The following is a 20,041-nucleotide window of genomic DNA, read 5'->3' as shown; positions in this document are numbered from 1 at the left end:
CAAAAATGTATTCCTGACCCTATAGTGTTAAAACCAACATCTAGCCCCCCTGGTTCCCCATTTCCCCCTAAATATAATAAAATCTAACTTTTATTCAAGTCTGCTGCTGGCTCTGCCCCTGATCTGCTTGGCTGACATCATCAGAAGTAATTATCTGAGCCAATCACAATGCTTTGCCATGGGAAAGCACTGGATTGGCTGAGATTGTCAAGGAGGCAGATCAGGGGCAGAGCCAGCACAAGCCAAACACTAATAGCCATCTGAGGAGTGACCAGTGGAGGTATCCCTAGGCTGTAATGTAAACACTGCATTTTCTCTGCAAAAAGCCTGAAGGGAATGATTATACTCATCAGAACAAATACAATACACTGTAGTTGTTCTGGTGACTGTGGTGTCCCTTTAAATATATATAAATTCTCAAATATAGTTGTATGCAAAATCCCCCTATCAAAGGGCAAATTTTAAAGGAGACTCTGGGCACTCACGGTATAAGAATGTCTATTATATGCCTATATATGCAAAATTCCCATGCGTCTTAACCTCCCCCCTTATATGCCACATGAGAAAAAAAATATAGCTGTACATTTCACTCTAAACTCGGGGGCGGGGCCAAATGCCGTTTTGGCCAATCAGGACCTCCTCATAGAGATGCTTTGAATCAATGCATCTCTATGAGGAAAATTCAGCGTCTCCATGCAGAGCGTGGGGACGCTGAACGGCAGGATTGCTTACTGTGCAACCCTGAGTCAGGAAGCCCCTCCAGTGGCCATCCCTAGAGACAATGTAAACACTGCCTTTTCTCTGAAAAGGCAGTGTTTACATGAAAATGCCTGAAGGGAGCATTTAACATTAAGCTGTAGTTGTTCTGGTGACTATAGTGTCTCTTTAATTTTCAGTCATCAATAAAGGGGAGAATGGAAAGAAACTGTATACGTCAAGAGACAGTCCTTACAAGGCCAGTAAATTATATTTTGTTTGCAACCTCCCGTTCCAGGTGGGAGGTGCCGTTCCACCTATAATCCAGGCTTCATTAAGCATTTTTCATTTAATTTCCCCTTTTCGTTTGGCTTTGTTAGCTTGGATTAAGCCGAAATCTTTATCTCAAGCAGCTCGGTGTCCATTCTCAGGTCAAAGCTAAAGGTTTGCAAAATGACCAACAACATACAGTTGCAAGAAAAAGTATGTGAACCCTTTGGAATGATATGGATTTCTGCACAAATTGGTCATAAAATGTGATCTGATCATCATCTGTCAGGATCGGGACAGGGATCCAACACGCAGAGTACAAAGAGTGGAAAGGTACGTATACCGGGCCTTAGAATGGCCGGACTAACGTACCGAGAGTAATAGAGAATAGTCAGAGACAAGCCGAGGTCGAGGGAACGAGAAGACAGATAAACGAGGAGCAAGCCGGGTCAAGGGATAACAGAGAAGCAGGGTAGTACAACAAGCCGAGTCAAAACCAAATAGAGCAAACTAGAATACCAGAGCACTGAGTGACTAGACAAGCTAGAACCACGACAGGGCAATGAGCTGAAGAGAGAAGTAAGCTTAAATACCCTGGCTCCGGATGGTAAGCACGCCTCTGACAAGTACCGATTGGATATCGGACACTTGAATGACAGGTCGCTCGTGATAGCGTCATGACGTCATGTATTGAGCGTCCTGCTAGAAAAGGACGTGGATTCCTCGCGGCCGGTGTTTAAGTGACTGGATGAACCGCGAGGAACGGAGGAAACAGCTCGCCTGGACGGATAAACCACCAAGTCTCTACCTCCCTTAGAGGTAGAGGCCTCAGGTACCCTGACAGTACCCCCCCTCTCAGATACGCCCACCGGGCGGAAGGAACCGGGGCGAGATGGGAAGCGGAGGTGAAATGCTCTGCGAAGGCGAGAAGCATGAACGTCCTCCTGAGGTACCCAACTCCTCTCCTCAGGACCATATCCCCTCCAGTTGACCAGATATTGCAATTTTCCCCTTGAAATTCTGGAATCAATGATGGAGCTGACCTCGTACTCCTCCCGACCCTCCACCTGAACAGGACGAGGCGAGGAGACCTTAGAGGAGAATTTGTTGCAAATAAGAGGTTTCAACAAGGAGACATGAAAAGAGTTAGGAATGCGTAAGGCAGGTGGCAGAGCAAGGTGATACGCAACCGGATTGATACGAGTGAGAACCCTGTAAGGGCCTATGTAGCGAGGAGCAAATTTCATAGATGGAACTTTTAGGCGAATATTCTTAGTACTCAACCATACCCTATCCCCAGGAACAAAAACAGGAGCCGCTCTTCTATGCTTGTCAGCGTGTTTCTTGAACAGCGAGGAACTATGTAACAGAATTTGCCGAGTCTGATCCCATAATTTCTTCAGGTTGGCGACATGATCATCAACCGACGGTATCCCCTGAGAAGAGGAAACCGAAGGAAAAATCGAAGGATGAAAGCCATAGTTCATGAAGAAAGGGCTAGAGCGAGTTGAATCGCAAACAAGGTTATTGTGTGCGAACTCCGCCCAAGGAATCAGACCGACCCAATCGTCCTGGTGTTCGGAAACAAAGCAACGCAGATACTGTTCGATCTTTTGATTGGTACGTTCAGCAGCTCCGTTAGACTGAGGGTGATAGGCAGAGGAGAAGTTCAATTTGATACCCATTTGAGAACAAAAGGATCTCCAGAAACGTGAGACAAATTGAGAACCTCTATCAGAAACAATCTCCGAAGGAATCCCATGTAGGCGAAAAACCTCTCTCGCAAAAATCTCCGCCAATTCAGGAGAAGTCGGAAGTTTAGGTAATGGCACGAAATGGGCCATCTTAGTAAATCTATCCACCACCGTGAGAATAACAGTCTGTCTCTTGGAAGCAGGCAAATCAACGATAAAGTCTATGGACAAACAGGACCAAGGTTTTTCAGGAATGTCCAAGGGGTGTAACAGGCCACATGGAGATGCATGAGGTAGTTTAGTCTTGGCACAAGTCTCACAAGCTGCGACGAACTCCTCAATATCTTTTCGAAGTGAAGGCCACCAGAAATCCTTGGATATCAGAGAGTATGTCTTGCGAATACCAGGATGACCAGCTATTTTACTCTCGTGAAAACATTGTAAGAGCTCCAGTTGAAGTTCAGGAGGAACAAAGTTTCTTCCCTCAGGAGTGTTTCCGGGAGCTAGATGTTGTGACTTCAAGATCTGGTCAAGTAGCGGAGAATGAATTTTGAGACTGGTATTAGCAATAATATTGCATTTGGGTACAATGGAGGACAAAAGTGGTTCAACTGAAGCAGTGGGCTCATATTGGCGAGATAGCGCATCGGCTTTAGAATTCTTTGACCCAGGTCTGTAAGTCAGAACGTAATTGAAATGGGTAAGAAACAACGACCAACGAGCCTGCCTGGAGGACAAACGCTTGGCCTCTCCGATATAAGACAAATTTTTGTGGTCTGTCAGAATGGTAACAGGATGTAATGTACCTTCCAATAAATGTCTCCACTCTTTCAAAGCCTGATAACCGCTAGTAATTCTCTGTCACCAATGTCATATCTGCTTTCAGTACCGGTCAATTTTTTAGAGAAAAATCCACATGGATGTAATGGTTTATCAACACCCAACCTTTGAGATAGGACAGCACCTAAACCAGTCTCTGATGCGTCTACCTCAAGTAGAAAAGGCAGAGAAGTGTCGGGGTGAACTAAAATTGGAGCGGAAGCGAAAAGCTCCTTGAGAGTTTTGAACGCAAGGAGAGCTTCAGTAGTCCAATTCTTCGTATCAGCCCCCTGTTTGGTCATGTTAGTGATAGGTGCGATAATGGAAGAATAGCCCTTAATAAAGCGCCTATAATAATTAGAAAAACCAATAAATCTCTGTACGGCTTTAAGACCTTTGGGTAAAGGCCACTCTAGAATGGATTGGAGCTTATCCGGATCCATCTTAAATCCCTCCCCAGAGATCACATAGCCGAGAAAGGTTACCTGGGTTTGATCAAAGCTACATTTCTCCAACTTGCAGTACAAGCCATGCTGGAGAAGCTTGTGCAAAACCCTCCTGACTTGCTTGTGATGAGTCTCAATCTCACTAGAATGAATGAGTATATCATCTAGGTATACAATGACGCAATCTTGCTGAAATTCCCTAAGAACCTCATTTATCAGATCCTGGAATACAGCTGGTGCATTGCATAACCCAAAAGGCATAACAGTATATTCATAGTGACCATATCGAGTATTGAATGCCGTCATCCACTCATGTCCCTGCTGGATTCTCACCAAGTTATATGCCCCTCTGAGGTCTAACTTGGTGAAAATTGTAGAGCCCTTCAAACGATCGAAGAGTTCGGTAATCAAGGGAATCGGGTAGGCATTTTTAATGGTTATCTTATTTAGGCCTCGATAATCAATACAAGGTCTCAAAGAACCATCCTTCTTTTTAACAAAAAAAAATCCAGCCCCGGCAGGACAGGAGGACCTCCTAATGAATCCCTTGTCTAAATTTTCGTGAATATACTCCTCTAGAACTGAGTTCTCTTTCGTAGATAACGGGTATACATGACCTCTGGGCGGCATGGTACCAGGGAGTAGGTTAATTTTGCAATCAAAGGACCTGTGTGGGGGTAAGGTATCGGCTTTCTTTTTGTCAAATACAGCCTTTAAATCTAGATACTGAGACGGAATTTGTGTCTCTGTAGGATTGTCAGAGTTAGCCGATGTGTTGGTTAAGCCGAGAGGTGAGACCTTCCGCAAGCATTTCTCTTGACAATTCTGTCCCCACGAAACTATCTCCCCTGACTCCCAATTAATAATAGGGTTATGTCTCCTCAACCAGGAGTACCCCAGAACTATGGGAATAGACGGAGAAGAAATGAGCAGTAAGGATATGTCCTCTCTATGTAGGATGCCAACAGTTAAGTTAATCGGTATGGTCTCATGGAAAATAACAGGCTCAAGTAACGGTCTACCATCGATGGCCTCAACAGCCAGTGGTGTCTCTTTTAACTGGGATGGAATAGCATGCTTGGCAGCAAAACCCTGATCTATAAAGCTCTCAGCAGCTCCAGAATCGATTAGTGCCATAGTCTTAACTACTCCCTTCTCCCACTTTAAAGAAACGGGTAACAGAAGCCTGAGCTCTTTGTAGTTGTGAATAGAGGACAAAGTAGAAACACCCAAGGCCTGTCCTCTAGAGGAACTTAGGTGCGAGCGTTTCCCGAACGATTGGGACAATTTAGGCGTAAATGACCTCTGACTCCACAATACATACATAAACCCTCCCTTCTCCTGTACTGTCTCTCCCTCTCTGTGAGATGAGTACTGCCTATCTGCATAGGTTCAGGAATACGTAAGTCCTCGAATTCAGAATTTTGAAAGGTAGGCGCTAGTTTAAAGGAGGGTCTACGGGTCCTATCTCGAGTGTTCTGCCTCTCTCTTAAGCGTTCATCAATACGAGATATAAAAGAAATTAAATCCTCCAAATTTTCAGGGAGTTCTCTAGTAGCGACCTCGTCAAGAATTACATCTGATAACCCATTCAGAAACACATCTATATAAGCCTGTTCGTTCCACTTAACTTCTGCCGCCAAGGACCTGAACTCTAGTGCATAATCCACAAGTGTTCGATTGTCCTGTCTAAGGCGCAACAGTAATCTAGCTGCATTGACCTTTCTACCAGGAGGGTCAAAAGTTCTTCTAAACGCAGCTACAAAGGCATTATAATTATAGACTAGTGGATTATCATTCTCCCATAAAGGATTGGCCCATCTCAAAGCTTTTTCAATGAGTAGAGTAATAATAAATCCAACCTTTGCTCTATCTGTAGGATAAGAGCGGGGTTGTAATTCGAAATGGATGCTAATCTGGTTCAGAAAGCCACGACACTTCTCCGGTAACCCGCCATAACGTACTGGTGGGGTAATACGGGAAGAAGCACCTACAGTGGCTACCTCTAGACCTGAGACTGCAGGAGAAATAGAAGGAGTACGTGTCTCCTCAGGTGGATTACTAGCACGAGACAAAAGTGCCTGTAGTGCCAAAGCCATCTGATCCATCCTATGCTCCATGGCGTCAAACCTGGGATCCGAAGAACCAAGCTGACTGTTTGTACCTGCAGGATCCATTGGCCCTGTCGTAATGTCAGGATCGGGACAGGGATCCAACACGCAGAGTACAAAGAGTGGAAAGGTACGTATACCGGGCCTTAGAATGGCCGGACTAACGTACCGAGAGTAATAGAGAATAGTCAGAGACAAGCCGAGGTCGAGGGAACGAGAAGACAGATAAACGAGGAGCAAGCCGGGTCAAGGGATAACAGAGAAGCAGGGTAGTACAACAAGCCGAGTCAAAACCAAATAGAGCAAACTAGAATACCAGAGCACTGAGTGACTAGACAAGCTAGAACCACGACAGGGCAATGAGCTGAAGAGAGAAGTAAGCTTAAATACCCTGGCTCCGGATGGTAAGCACGCCTCTGACAAGTACCGATTGGATATCGGACACTTGAATGACAGGTCGCTCGTGATAGCGTCATGACGTCATGTATTGAGCGTCCTGCTAGAAAAGGACGTGGATTCCTCGCGGCCGGTGTTTAAGTGACTGGATGAACCGCGAGGAACGGAGGAAACAGCTCGCCTGGACGGATAAACCACCAAGTCTCTACCTCCCTTAGAGGTAGAGGCCTCAGGTACCCTGACATCATCTAAGTCACAACAATAGACAATCACAGTCTGCTTAACCCCTTAAGGACCAAACTTCTGGAATAGAAGGGAATCATGACATGTCACACACGTCATGTGTCCTTAAGGGGTTAAACTAATAACATACAAAGCATGAAATGTTGCCATGTTTTTATTGAACACACCATGTAAACATTCACAGTGCAGGTGGAAAAAGTATGTGAACCCCTAGACTAATGACATCTCCAAGAGCTAATTGGAGTGAGATGTCAGCCAACTGGAGTCCAATCAATGAGATGAGATTGGAGGTGTTGGTTACAGCTGCCCTGCCCTATAAAAAACACACACCAGTTCTGGGTTTGCTTTTCACAAGAAGCATTGCCTGATGTGAATGATGCCTCGTACAAAAGAGCTCTCAGAAGACCTACGATTAAGAATTGTTGACTTGCATAAAGCTGGAAAGGGTTATAAAAGTATCTCCAAAAGCCTTGCTGTTCATCAGTCCACGGTAAGACAAATTGTCTATAAATGGAGAAAGTTCCGCACTGCTGCTACTCTCCCTAGGAGTGGCCGTCCTGTAAAGATGACTGCAAGAGCACAGCGCAGACTGCTCAATGAGGTGAAGAAGAATCCTAGAGTGTCAGCTAAAGACTTACAAAAGTCACTGGCAAATGCTAACATCCCTGTTAGCGAATCTACAATACGTAAAACACTAAACAAGAATGGATTTCATGGGAGGATACCAAGGAGGAAGCCACTGCTGTCCAAACAAAACATTGCTGCATGTTTACAGTTTGCACAAGAGCACCTGGATGTTCCACAGCAGTGCTGGCAAAATATTCTGTGGACAGATGAAACCAAAGTTGAGTTATTTCGAAAAAACACACAACACTATGTGTGGCGAAAAAGAGGCACAGCACACCAACATCAAAACCTCATCCCAACTGTGAAGTATGGTGGCGGGGGCATCATGGTTTGGGGCTGCTTTGCTGCGTCAGGGCCTGGACGGATTGCTATCATCGAAGGAAAAATGAATTCCCAAGTTTATCAAGACATTTTGCAGGAGAACTTAAGGCCCTCTGTCTACCAGCTGAAGCTCAACAGAAGATGGATGTTGCAACAGGACAATGACCCAAAGCATAGAAGTAAATCAACAACAGAATGGCTTAAACAGAAGAAAATACGTCTTCTGAAGTGGCCCAGTCAGATTCCTGACCTCAACCTGATTGAGATGCTGTTGCATGACCTCAAGAAAGCAATTCACACCAGACATCCCAAGAATATTGCTGAACTGAAACAGTTCTGTAAAGAGGAATGGTCAAGAATTACTCCTGACCATTGTACACGTCTGATCTGCAACTACAGGAAACGTTTGGTTGAAGTTATTGCTGCCAAAGGAGGTTCAACCAGTTATTAAATCCAAGGGTTCACATACTTTTTCCACCTGCACTGTGAATGTTTACATGGTGTGTTCAATAAAAACATGGCAATATTTCATTCTTTGTATGTTATTAGTTTAAGCAGACTGTGATTGTCTATTGTTGTGACTTAGATGATGATCAGATCACATTTTATGACCAATTTGTGCAGAAATCCATATCATTCCAAAGGGTTCACATACTTTTTCTTGCAACTGTATTGATACACAATTCGGTTATTTTATTCCCCAAGTACAGTACACTTATTCAGAGATTTAAAAGAGTAGAAACATTAACAAAATCTATTCATTAGCTGGTAAATACAGTTTTGTACAAGAACATTAGCGAATTTCTCATTATTTGACATTTATTACTCATGCAACATATGTACTTGTTACTCAATTTGATCAGCATTTTGTGCACTGAGCATATTTACTTTTGCACTGACCCACATTTACTTTTGACCTGAACTTGATCAATCAATACTTACGGTAGCTAAGTTGCTATTTCCCTCTTTAATCAGAAAGCTTGATTAAAAAAACAACCACAAAAAAAAATAAATCTAAAACGGCAACTAAGTCTTCACTATTTTGCCATAAATTAGAGCTGTGCTGACATAAAAATATACATATACTATTTTATGTTTTCAAGAGTAATAAATTGTATCCCTATGCATGTTGCTCGGTAAGAAGTAGGTTTAGTTCTTTATAGTATTGTTAAAATGTCAATTAAATTGTTGCTAGGTAGCCAGATTATCGGAGGCTCCTGAGATTTGGTCATTGTGTTTATGTCTGTATGGGTCTGTAGGATCTAGTCATGCTTGACTTGTGATGATCATAGTCAATCTTTCTCTTCCTAAAGGAACATGGTATTACTATAATAGAAAGAACTCATGACATTAGAATCATTGGTTCTGTCACAGTGGTGCTGCTTTTGGGAATCTCTACAGCTGGCATGGAATGGGAAACAAAGGTATGATCTGTAAATGTATGCTACAATTAACAGAGAATGGACTAATGTGGCCAAAGGGTCAACGTTTTCTAGCTAGGAACAAGAAAATGTGAAGGAGGTGACCTTAAGACACACATGAATGGTTTAAAATAAATTAAAATAAAACCATGTGTATGAATAAAAAGGCTGAAGTAACGATGTCAAAGATAAAAAAATAATAAAATAACAAATAAATCCAAAATGGTGACAAAGGATGGTTCCTTTAAATCTTCTTCTTGTCGTTGAATACTTTTCAGTCATTAAAGGATACATTTAATTCTTTGCAAATTATAGTTTGCATAAAAATAATTGGGCAACAACAATTTCCAAATTTAAAGATCTTTGGGAAGAGCTGTCAAGTGGTTGATATTTTAAATGGCTACTCTAACCCTTTTTGGTGGGGGTGGCCCTTTTCTATGTAAAATGCCCTACTGGCACCATAAATTAGACCCCTGTTAGGGACTTACCTTGTTGCGCGCAAGCGCCCCGTTTTTGCATTTTGTGGGGTCCGGAGCGACTAAGGGGAGTTGCGCTAATTATAGGGGTGTGGCTTAGGGAGGGGCTACCTTGCCTGTTTTAGACTCTCTGCAGAGTTGTATTAGCACAGCTGCAGTATGTAGAAGTCAGAGAGGGGCACACATATGAAGCTAACTAGTTAAAATCTTTAGTCAGTGGTTTGCTTAATCAGGAACAGACTTATTTAATTAAACAAGAACAAAAATTAGTTACATCTCAAAAGCAAAATGGCTGCATAGTAATAGAGAGAAAGGAAGTGAAGAAAGACAGGAAGATAGGATACTTCCTCTCCAGCACCACAGAAACTGTAGCGCACAGACATTAAAGTGTTACCAGCTGAACCATTTACTCGTGGAATGTCACAAGAGAAGGTCCAGGCCCGATTTCCCAAAAGGCCAATGAGGCCACAGCCTCAGGGCAGCAAGCGGGGCAAATGGGTAAAAGCAAGGAGGGCAAATCTGGCGCTGACATCAAGGCCAACTAATTGTGGCACCTATTTTTTCCTTCTACGTTTTAGGCACAGATCACCTTGCTTGGGATACTGGTCGCAGCTTTGGCAAACTTTTTTATTGGTACCTATATTCCAGCTGACGAGGACAAGAAATCTAAAGGATTCTTTAACTACAGAGGTATCTAACTTCATAAATACCAAGAATGGTGAAACACCCAACTTGCTACATGAGTTACTTGGGCAAATGAGAAAATTACAGCATATCCAGTGAGCTAAAATAAATGTAAAATGGTCAGATTCAATAATCATTGGCTATTAGGCTGTGCTATAATTTAGAAATATATTGTACGATATCATCATGATGTTATTGGGAGTCTGGCTTTCTACTGTATGTTAAACCAGTTTTTGAAGCTGTGGATTGAGCCAAGACTGTTCGTGACCATTATGCATGCAGACTTCAAAGATTTTAGCAGACACCTGAATCCTGTTATCTCTATAGCCGCGCATAAAGCCCAGTCATTTTCTCCAGACCATTGACAGGTCATTGAGTCTCAAGTTCCATAGATGAAGATAGCCCTCTATGCTTCTTCGTTTGCTACATCTCGATCTTCAAGTTCCTTGTTCTGAATTTTCTGTGGTATAAATGGAATCTCTTCCTGGATTTCCATAACTGCCTGAATCTGTCCAACACACAATACAAAGTCCCTTGGGTAAGAGTGAGAATTTTAGTAAAGACCAGCTTGGAACCTCATTAAAGCACAATTAATTAGTATACCGGATCGCTAATCTGCACTGCTGGTGTTCCTAAGGAAATAAAACCAACAAACACCTAATTGAACTTTTTTCATAATAACATGCAATTGCAGAAACCCACTTAAATTCCAAATTGGCAAGCCCCATCACAAAGTCTAGTTACCAAATGCCAGATGTGCACGCATTATCCATTCATTTTTAGATATGGGGATCTGTATATATACCAGATGAAGTAGGTACCTGCTTAAAAAGTAATTAAATACTAGGTCCAAACATGCCCAATTCCAACCTAGTCCTGCTTGTAAATTAATAAATAAGCCCTATAATGTTATCTAAAGCACGTCTCCTATTAAAATTATTTAACAACTTTTAAAATGTGTATCAATTTCCACTGACTAATGTGGCTTTTTGTATTTCTCTCCCAGTTATTCAGGCATTTCTGTCTTTGACGTTTAGCTATTTACATAACATACAGTCTTAATCCAAATTGCTATTCTTTAACTTTCCTGAGAAAAAAATGAACTAATTATTATATGCCATTAACCACAGAGACAAACAGGAAGGTCAGTTATGATCGTCACGTACTATCTGGATCAGGGCTTTGTAAGAAACCTGCACTTTAATGCATGAACTATTATAATGTAACTTAATATATAATTATGGTAATTATAATACGGACTAAGCTGCTTAATTATGAGAATGTTTGTTAGTTGTTGATGCATATTTGAAACTAGGGTGTTAGAAGCCATGAGTATCTTTCAGAAACACATTGTTTCCAATACAGAAAAGAATATATAGGAACGAATAATGTAATAATATTTGGGACATTCAAGATATCTAGAAACCTAGATGGTATCCAGCCACGCTGACCCCTCTGTTTATTCACCCAGGCCTGTGAGATGTTATGAAAGAACAGATAGTTCACCAATATCTGTTTCTCAATTATGCCATAGGTTGGTGATAGAGAGATGATGTACAATCAGTCGGTCTAGGTTAGGGTTCCTTAACCTATTATGAAAGGGATCTAAATTGCTTTAGCTTAGCAAGCCTTTCTTCAGTTTTTAAAAAAGTAAATTGACCCATTTTCAACTATCATAAAATACACTTCAAAATCAATTCTGCCAAAAAAACTCCATTAGAACATTGTGTGCCTGTTTCACCCGATGAAGACCTATGTCAATGTCACAGAGACCCAATTTTGTGATCCGACCCAGTGACCAAAAATCACTGTTCTTGGAGAAAAATCAATCCCCTGGTCCTCTAATGTTTCATTCCCTGTCCAAATTCAAGTACCTAACTATGGGCATTTTATTTAACTATGTATTCCTTTATTATCAAACATTATATACAACATTAATTGAACAATTTCCAAACAATGGAAGGAGAAAAGTAGCGTTGGTGGGAAGGAATGCTTAGGTTTTGGTCAGTGGCTTGATCTATGACTTATGGTAAAGAGTGGTTAGGTCTATGACATATGGTTAAGAGTGGTTAGGTCCATGACATATGGTTAAGAGTGGTTAGGTCTATGACATATGGTTAAGAGTGGTTAGATCCATGACATATGGTCAAGAGCGGTTAGGTCTATGACATATGGTTAAGAGTGGTTAGGTCCATGACATATGGTTAAGAGTGGTTAGGTCCATGACATAGGGTTACGAGTGTTTAGATCCATGACATATGGTTAAGAGTGGTTAGGTCTATGACATATAGTTAAGTGTGGTTAGATCCATGACATATGGTTAAGAGTGGTTAGGTCTATGACATATGGTTAAGAGTGTTTAGATCCATGACATATGGTTAAGAGTGGTTAGGTCTATGACATATGGTTAAGAGTGGTTAGATCCATGACATATGGTTAAAAGTGGTTAGGTCTATGACATCTGCGCAATCTTTGCAATAGTTCTTAATTCAATTTAGATAATGTATATAAACTGGCAACATTTGTTAATTAAGTTATGCATCTTCTGAATTATGTATAAACTGATACTAGTATATTCGTTTGTTAAACATTCTTAATAATTTGACATGTTCCCATGTTTCCCACAGCTGCTATCTTCCTTGAAAATTGGGGACCTGATTACCGTGATGGTGAAAGCTTCTTCTCTATATTTTCAATCTTCTTTCCAGCGGCCACTGGAATTCTGGCCGGAGCAAACATATCAGGCGACCTCGAGGTGACTAGAAACTACTGGCATTTTACAATATGTATCACCTCTATTATTGCTTCTCCAAAGTTTGTTGTTTCAAATTCCCCATTTTATCAGCTAATATCAATGCTTTAAAAATACTTGTTCTAATCCCAGTTTTATAGATTCTCTCTCAGATATGTCCTGTTTGCTCTTTGTTTAACTTTCTTTACTTGATCATTATTATAAATTACCTTTTTAAATCACATACTTTCATCTTTAATCGCCAGCCAATCTCTCATCCAACCTTCCCATGTATCCATTGTATCATTTATCTACTGCTCAATGCAATAAGATACTTACTCCAAAGTTCTTTTTAGGATCCGCAGTCTTCTATACCGAAAGGAACATTATTGGCAATTCTTATATCCACCACTACTTACCTGGCAGTGGCCGTCGTTTCAGGTATCCATAAACCATATTCAGGGGCACGTTCTGCTTGTCATCTGACATAGTGTTAAATTTATTATAATACAAATACAGGAATTGAAAGAAAATTCTAGTGCCATAGAGAACTCCAGTAAAATGATGCAGGTGTTTTTTTTTTTTATTTGTAATCAGTATTTTTATGTATATGCAAAATATAAGTACCCAAAAGGGAATTCACATGATGTGAAAAAAAATTACATCACTGTATCCACTACATATAATGCAGAGCCATGCTACCTGGGGCAAAGCTGTCATGATTCCACACTAGGTCACCACCATAAATAAGATAGGAATATGATACGTTTCTGGCCTATGGGTGGGTCACTATAACTGGAAAAGTTCATAAAGTAATTTTCATGTATTTATTTTTTAAATAAATAAAGTCTTTTTTCCACTTTTTCTGTCTGGTTCTCTTTGATAAACCCAATGGCAGACGGTACCTTTATTCTCTTCCTAGCATAAATAACTCCTTTGGCCAATAATAGTGGTTGATGGGATTCCACCCAGTGTAGGTATCGGTTGTCCAGCAACATTGGAGCAATCCTTAGCTCCTAAGCATCCGCAGGTTAGCAGTTAATAAAGTCCATATGAAATTACTCTACCGAGGACAAAGCAAGCTCAAGGGTTGCTTTTGGCTTTATGACCATAACTAGTACTGTAAATTTTAATCCCCATCATTTTTTTAGAGGGGATCCAACTAAATGAAGTTTAAAAAAGAGGGGTACAAAGGTATTTGCTACACTTTTTGTAATGTACTTCCAAATGCTATATATTGTTTTTAATTCAAATCTGATATAGATTTTTTTTTTAAATACATTTAAAGAGTGCTTAAGCAGACACAGGATGCCGAGTAGTTTCAATGGATTGATAAAACAAATATAGAGGCTGCGCCACAAGACTGTAAACGGAACCACAACATGTAGCGCCAAAGATTCCTGGTGGAATGTAATATCCCAGAATCGCATGATCTTTCACAGAATATGAAACCGTAAGAAAACAGGGGGAAAATACCATTGGTACATGCTTCACTATTGGTATTTTTCTTGTGTTTTTTTATTCAGATTTCTATGCAAGATCATTCGATTCAAGGACATTACATAGAATACAATCACTAATTGAAGACTATACCAACCAGGAAACTTTGCTGTTACATATTGGGGTCCTATTTACTGTCTTGTGACGCAGTCTTTATATATATTTTTTAATTGTTGCCTTCTATTTTGTTTGTGGATACAGAGGGTTTCAAAAGTGTACATGTATACTGTATATGTATGTGTGCATGTGCATATCACACTTCTCCTCCCTTCTCTCTTTGCATACAAGCTGCTTGCATTGTCAGGGAAGCTACAGGCAATGTGACAGAGGCCATTTCTGCCTGGGGTGATGAATGCAAGACTGCTGCGTGCACCCTTGGATTTAATTTCACATCTTGCAGAGACACCCCCTGTAAATATGGACTGCTAAACAACTTCCAGGTAAATGGGTTTGCACCAGTTAACCGGCAGCTTTCTGTTTTTTGCAGACAGTCCACAACAGCGAGTCAGACGTTATCAGTCAGGCAATGCAAATTAATAATCACAGGAAGTAGTCACTATTATTATCACTCGTTCAGTTTTATTTACTTAAGTGCGAATTTTTTCGTAATTCAAAGTGAATTTCTAATTTAAGGCCAAAGTAGCCGAACTCAAAGCAGAGTTGGCTTGAAGTTTTTTTTTTCCTAGTTGAGCTACTTTGGCCTTAAATTTAAAATTCACTTTGAATTCCCAACAATTCTCACTTTAGTTAATAACCCTGGTTGCCTTTTTCTTGTGTTTTCATTTTTTTGTGATAGGTTGCTACCCAGTCTGTGGTGGATTTTCATATTATCAGACAAAGAAATAAGAAAACAGTTTTAGTTAAAAGGACGCTATAGGCACCCAGTTCACTTCAGCTCATTGAAGTGGTCTGGGTGCAGTGTCCCAGGTCCCTTAACCCTGCAAAGGCAATTACTGTAGCTTTTAAGAAACTGTAATAATTATCTTTGTTGGTTAACTCCACCTCTAGTCAACCACTAGCGGGACTTCCAGGTCGTTAGTTCGCCTAACTGAAGCTGGACGTCTTCACGCTATGCATGAGGACAACCAGCATCGCTCAAAGCCCCATAGGAAAGCATTATACATACTTTCCTATGGGGGGAAGTTCTAATGCGAGCGCGGCAATTGCACATTAGGTTTCCTCTGCCGAATCAGGAGGAGCAGAGGTTTTAACCCCTTCTGCACCACCGGAGGGGGAAAGGGAGGGCACTATAGGGAGCTGTAGTGACAGGAAAGCAACTTTGTTTTCCTGGCACTATAGTTTCCCTTTAAAGCTGTCTGCAGTGGTCCTGGTTTGGAATGTAGCCTCGTTGAAAAAAAAAAATTTGAATTCTTGGATCACTGACGTTTTGTGAGGAGTGGTTTGAAAAGCACTTGTCATTAATCCTAATTGATGTACTCTTGTATCATACAGGGTGATATTATCCATTTTAGTAACTCTCTTTTTAAAATACGCTTCCAATGATTCGATCTGCCTCACATGTGATAGGACTTATAACCATGACATACCTTCCAACTTTGTTGTCCCGTCAAACGGGATGCTGGTGGGAGGGGTAAAACTAGACAGGACAGTGATACAATTTGTGTTACGCCCAAAGGAGGTGGATCCACTTGGAAAAGGGGCCAGACTGCCTCTTTAATTGACAGGTCAGGCATGCATGAACGCACACCAGGCTGCCTGCCAATCAAGAAGGCTAGCCCACCAAGGGCAAACCATGCAGAGAGTACTGCTTCAATGATATAAGTGGTGCATGGCCGATTTGCCTGAAATACCAACAGGATGGATGTTTGTGAGTGACATTTGACAACACAAGATGAATATTTATCACCTTTCTTTCTCCTAAGGTGATGGCGATGTTTTCGGGATTTGCTCCACTCATTACAGCCGGCATCTTTGCTGCAACACTCTCATCCGCATTGGCCTCGCTGGTCAGTGCCCCTAAAGTTTTCCAGGTGAGGATGCATAAAATATCATGTTGTCCAGATGGCTCGAGCAAAAGTAATCTGTAAAGTAAAACTCTACTTCAAAATTTTCCAACACCCATGATTTCAGATTTTATATCTATGCCTAACGTTCTGTCCGTACACCTTAATGCAAGATGCTTGAACCAGGATTAAGAGATTAGATTTTTTATTACCGGTAGATTCTGGTCGTACAAACTGGTTAGTTGGTTTGATTCTTTTATCTGTCAAATTTATAGTCTTGTAGAGGTCCAGAACTGTTTAACTTCAGTCACAAGAATTGCTCACAAGTTTGTTCATTTGTGTTATTTTCATTTTTGAAACATGTTTTTGAAGCAATGTCTCATACACAAACTGTTCAAGGTATACAGTATCTTGTATTTTTACAAGGGCAATATCATAAGAAATTGGGATTAACCATAAGCATGTCAATTTAAGAGTATATTTAGTCTGTAAGGTATGCTGCGAGAAAATAATTGATCAGGATCTAACTGTATAGAGTTTATTAGGTTTTTCCAAAGTTATATTTATTGTTTTAATATTATTGTTAGGTGAACGTAAGGACTATTTGACATGTTCTATATCTGGACTATCTCTTCTTTGTTGCACTTTCATGTTATTATTTGGCGTTCGCTGAAACCGACAGATGTGGCAAGCCTTGGCCACCCAAAAATTACGTTTTATCTAGTGCGATTGTAATAAAGAGGACATTCTAAATCATTGTAAATAATGGATGTTAAATAAGTTTCACTCTGCTTTCTGAGCTTTTTAATTTTCAAAAGGAGCATATTGTTAAGATATATATCTATATATATATATTACATTCCAATGTTTTGCATGAAGATTTTTTCATCTTCATTCTTAAAAACAAAAAAATGTAGGGCATCTTCTGGAGTGACAGAAACTGGGAAACAGTGGCCATGAAACCAGAACACCCAGTGGCCATGAACCTAGATACTGGGAAACAGTGGCCATCATCCCTGAAACTGTGGGCACCAACTGCGTCACTCAAGCAAAGTCCCCCAAAAAACACAAGTTAACTCTTTTGTGCCAGTGCAGAGCATATCTGTCTCTATGAGACCACTTCTGCTGTGTTCTGTCTATAGATAGCACAGGTCAACTGTCTAGCTGGACCCCTTTGCGCAACACAAGTGATGTGGATTAGGTACCTGGCACACCTTCATTCCAGCTACTCTCACACCAATGTCGAAACCTCGCAGTTTTGGAAGGCACGGAGTGTTATTAAGTAGCAATGACGCATTATTCAGCTGGGTATTGTTACTGGTATTGACAATTATAAATGTCTATCACACCTGGGTCTCTATTCAATTATTCCCAATATAAGTAATTTTGAAAAACTCAACAGTGTATACTGAAAGTATAACCTACGCTAAAGTGAATTAAATCAATATTTGGCACTAATGGGATCTGTTTTTTTAAAGTGAGTCTGATGGCTTAGCATTGGCTTATTGGACTAGGTAACTTAGTGACCCTTGAATTACTCAATGAACAATACATTTACTCATAACCTTTACTGTTGTTTTAGTATAACTGATTCAAATCACACAGTGACATGTTATGCTATGTACACCACTGTATGTTAGTGATTCGCAAATAAATAATGGAAATATATTATTTATATAGCCTGGTGAATCTTTAAATTCTATGAGCAGATATTCTTACAGTTTATGTTTCATTTTCTTCAGGCCCTTTGCAAGGATAATATATACTCTGGGTTGCAGTATTTTGCTAAAGGTTATGGCCAACGGAAGGAGCCAATTCGGGGTTATATCCTAACCTTCGTTATTGCTCTTGGTTTCATTCTCATTGGTAAGATCTATAAATCATTTAAAAAAAAAAAGTATGGATGTATTTTCGCAAGTACAGAATATTCAATATAATATGTGTGTGAACAGGTTGTAGATCCAAGGAGAAATATGATTGCCATTTATGGATAAGGAATTTTTGACTTTTTTGATTATTTTTTTTTTTACTTGGGTAACAACTAAAATGGATAAGAGAGATTCTGATTAAAATAGGGAATGTAAACAAAGTGAGTGAAGGGGAATTCAGTAGATAGCAGAAAGTGAGTGATTATACAAGCAGCGATATAATGGAGATGGTTAGTTCTATGGAGCTACAGACCATTTTTCCTATTTGGGCTGCATCCAACCACATAGTTTGGTACCTATTTCCTTTTCATCACAAAAAGATAAGAAGCAGAAATCAATGTGTCCTTAGAAAACCTTTAAATGATGCTGTGATTGACAGGTCCAGTTGGCAGAAAGAAAATGCACCTACTGTCAATCAGGCTTTAGAATTTTGCCAAAACACAACATGTAGGCTTGTTGTGGACACTGGCAGAATGGATATCATTGGTACTCTGTGTGTATGGTTTATTTTTGGGTCTAAGGAACTGAAGGGTTATATAGCACACTGGAAGTTGAAAATTAAAGGCTAAGACATAACGGCAGCCGACCTACCTGTACCTACCGTAGGTGTATTGTAAAACACTGGAAGGACAGCTGTTACACTGCACACATTCACATTGGTACCTCTCTGTCACATATATGTGAGTCTGCAACATCACAATGTCTGGGTAGAAACTAACCAGAGCTTTTTCCTTTTAACAATTTGTACAGAATTACTGCACATATTTCCAATTCAATTTTTTTTCTTCCTAAAATAACAAATTTGGTGACATTTTGTTCCTTGGACCTCGATCACAACCCCAAGGTTTTTCTTTTTATAAGAGTTTCTGAATTTCAGTCTGGTATTATGTGTTTGTTTTCAACTTGATCACAATCCCAAAATATCTTAAGTGTTTTCTGTTGGTAATGTCATTGATGTTATCAGTTATTATCAGCTCAAAAAAAGTTCGATATACTGAGATTGAGCAAAATGCAAGCAAAATGGTGATTTTTTTTTAAAATCTTCGATTTCCCCATAGGTTGAAGGTTATTGACAGCCAATCTGATAAACGGGACTTGTACATTGTAGCTGCAGATGTCACTATATAAACTCCCATTTTAGACACATGTAGTGTGGTTTTACATATGCCATATGCATAATAGATTAAATAGTATTGTTGCTGGTTTATCAAGTCTTTTAGGCAGCTGAATTTGATAAGGGAAAAATGGATCTGCTAATGTGTTCATAAATCATATCCAGAGGGATTCTGAACACAACTTAAGTTCATTTGATTTAATTTTTACCTCATTTTCATGTTTGTTAAAACATTCACTGAGGGTAAGGTATACTACGAAAACTGCAAGACTTTTTTTTTTCCTTTCTTTTTCTTTTCTTTTTTAGCAAAATGATAAAAAAAAAAAAAAAATTGTAGAAGAATACAGCATGAATATGAGACCAAAGCCTGTCAAAAGTTGTGTCGATGTCTGAAGTATCCTTTTATGTTTGTCTGGTTAATGTAAGGTATAGGGCCCTTTCTTGTCTAACCAAAAAAAAGAGGTAATATTGAGATTGAGTCGACATTGTTAAAAGCTTATCAATAGCCATTTACTAAACAATAAATTGTCTAAAAGGTTTCATGTATTTTTTTTTTAAAAAACTACAGTTTCATAGTTCCTTCTTTGACATATCTTCATT

At 40.0% G+C, this 20,041-nt stretch overlaps 1 protein-coding gene across 1 annotated transcript in view; it reads left to right on the top strand.

The window, feature by feature from the left end:
- Positions 1-20,041, top strand: part of LOC134612282 (solute carrier family 12 member 2-like) — a 69,895-nt gene that overhangs the window by 18,638 nt on the left and 31,216 nt on the right. Inside the window, exons 6-12 of the mRNA XM_063456621.1 lie at positions 8,937-9,047; positions 10,099-10,210; positions 12,832-12,959; positions 13,292-13,376; positions 14,724-14,875; positions 16,319-16,426; positions 18,142-18,265. Of these exons, the coding sequence (XP_063312691.1) occupies positions 8,937-9,047; positions 10,099-10,210; positions 12,832-12,959; positions 13,292-13,376; positions 14,724-14,875; positions 16,319-16,426; positions 18,142-18,265 (820 nt within the window). The remainder of the gene's footprint in view (positions 1-8,936; positions 9,048-10,098; positions 10,211-12,831; positions 12,960-13,291; positions 13,377-14,723; positions 14,876-16,318; positions 16,427-18,141; positions 18,266-20,041) is intronic.

This window comes from Pelobates fuscus, chromosome 5 (assembly GCF_036172605.1).
Source record: "Pelobates fuscus isolate aPelFus1 chromosome 5, aPelFus1.pri, whole genome shotgun sequence".
Lineage (NCBI taxonomy): Eukaryota > Metazoa > Chordata > Amphibia > Anura > Pelobatidae > Pelobates > Pelobates fuscus.
This window is presented reverse-complemented; position numbering and strand designations above follow the sequence as displayed.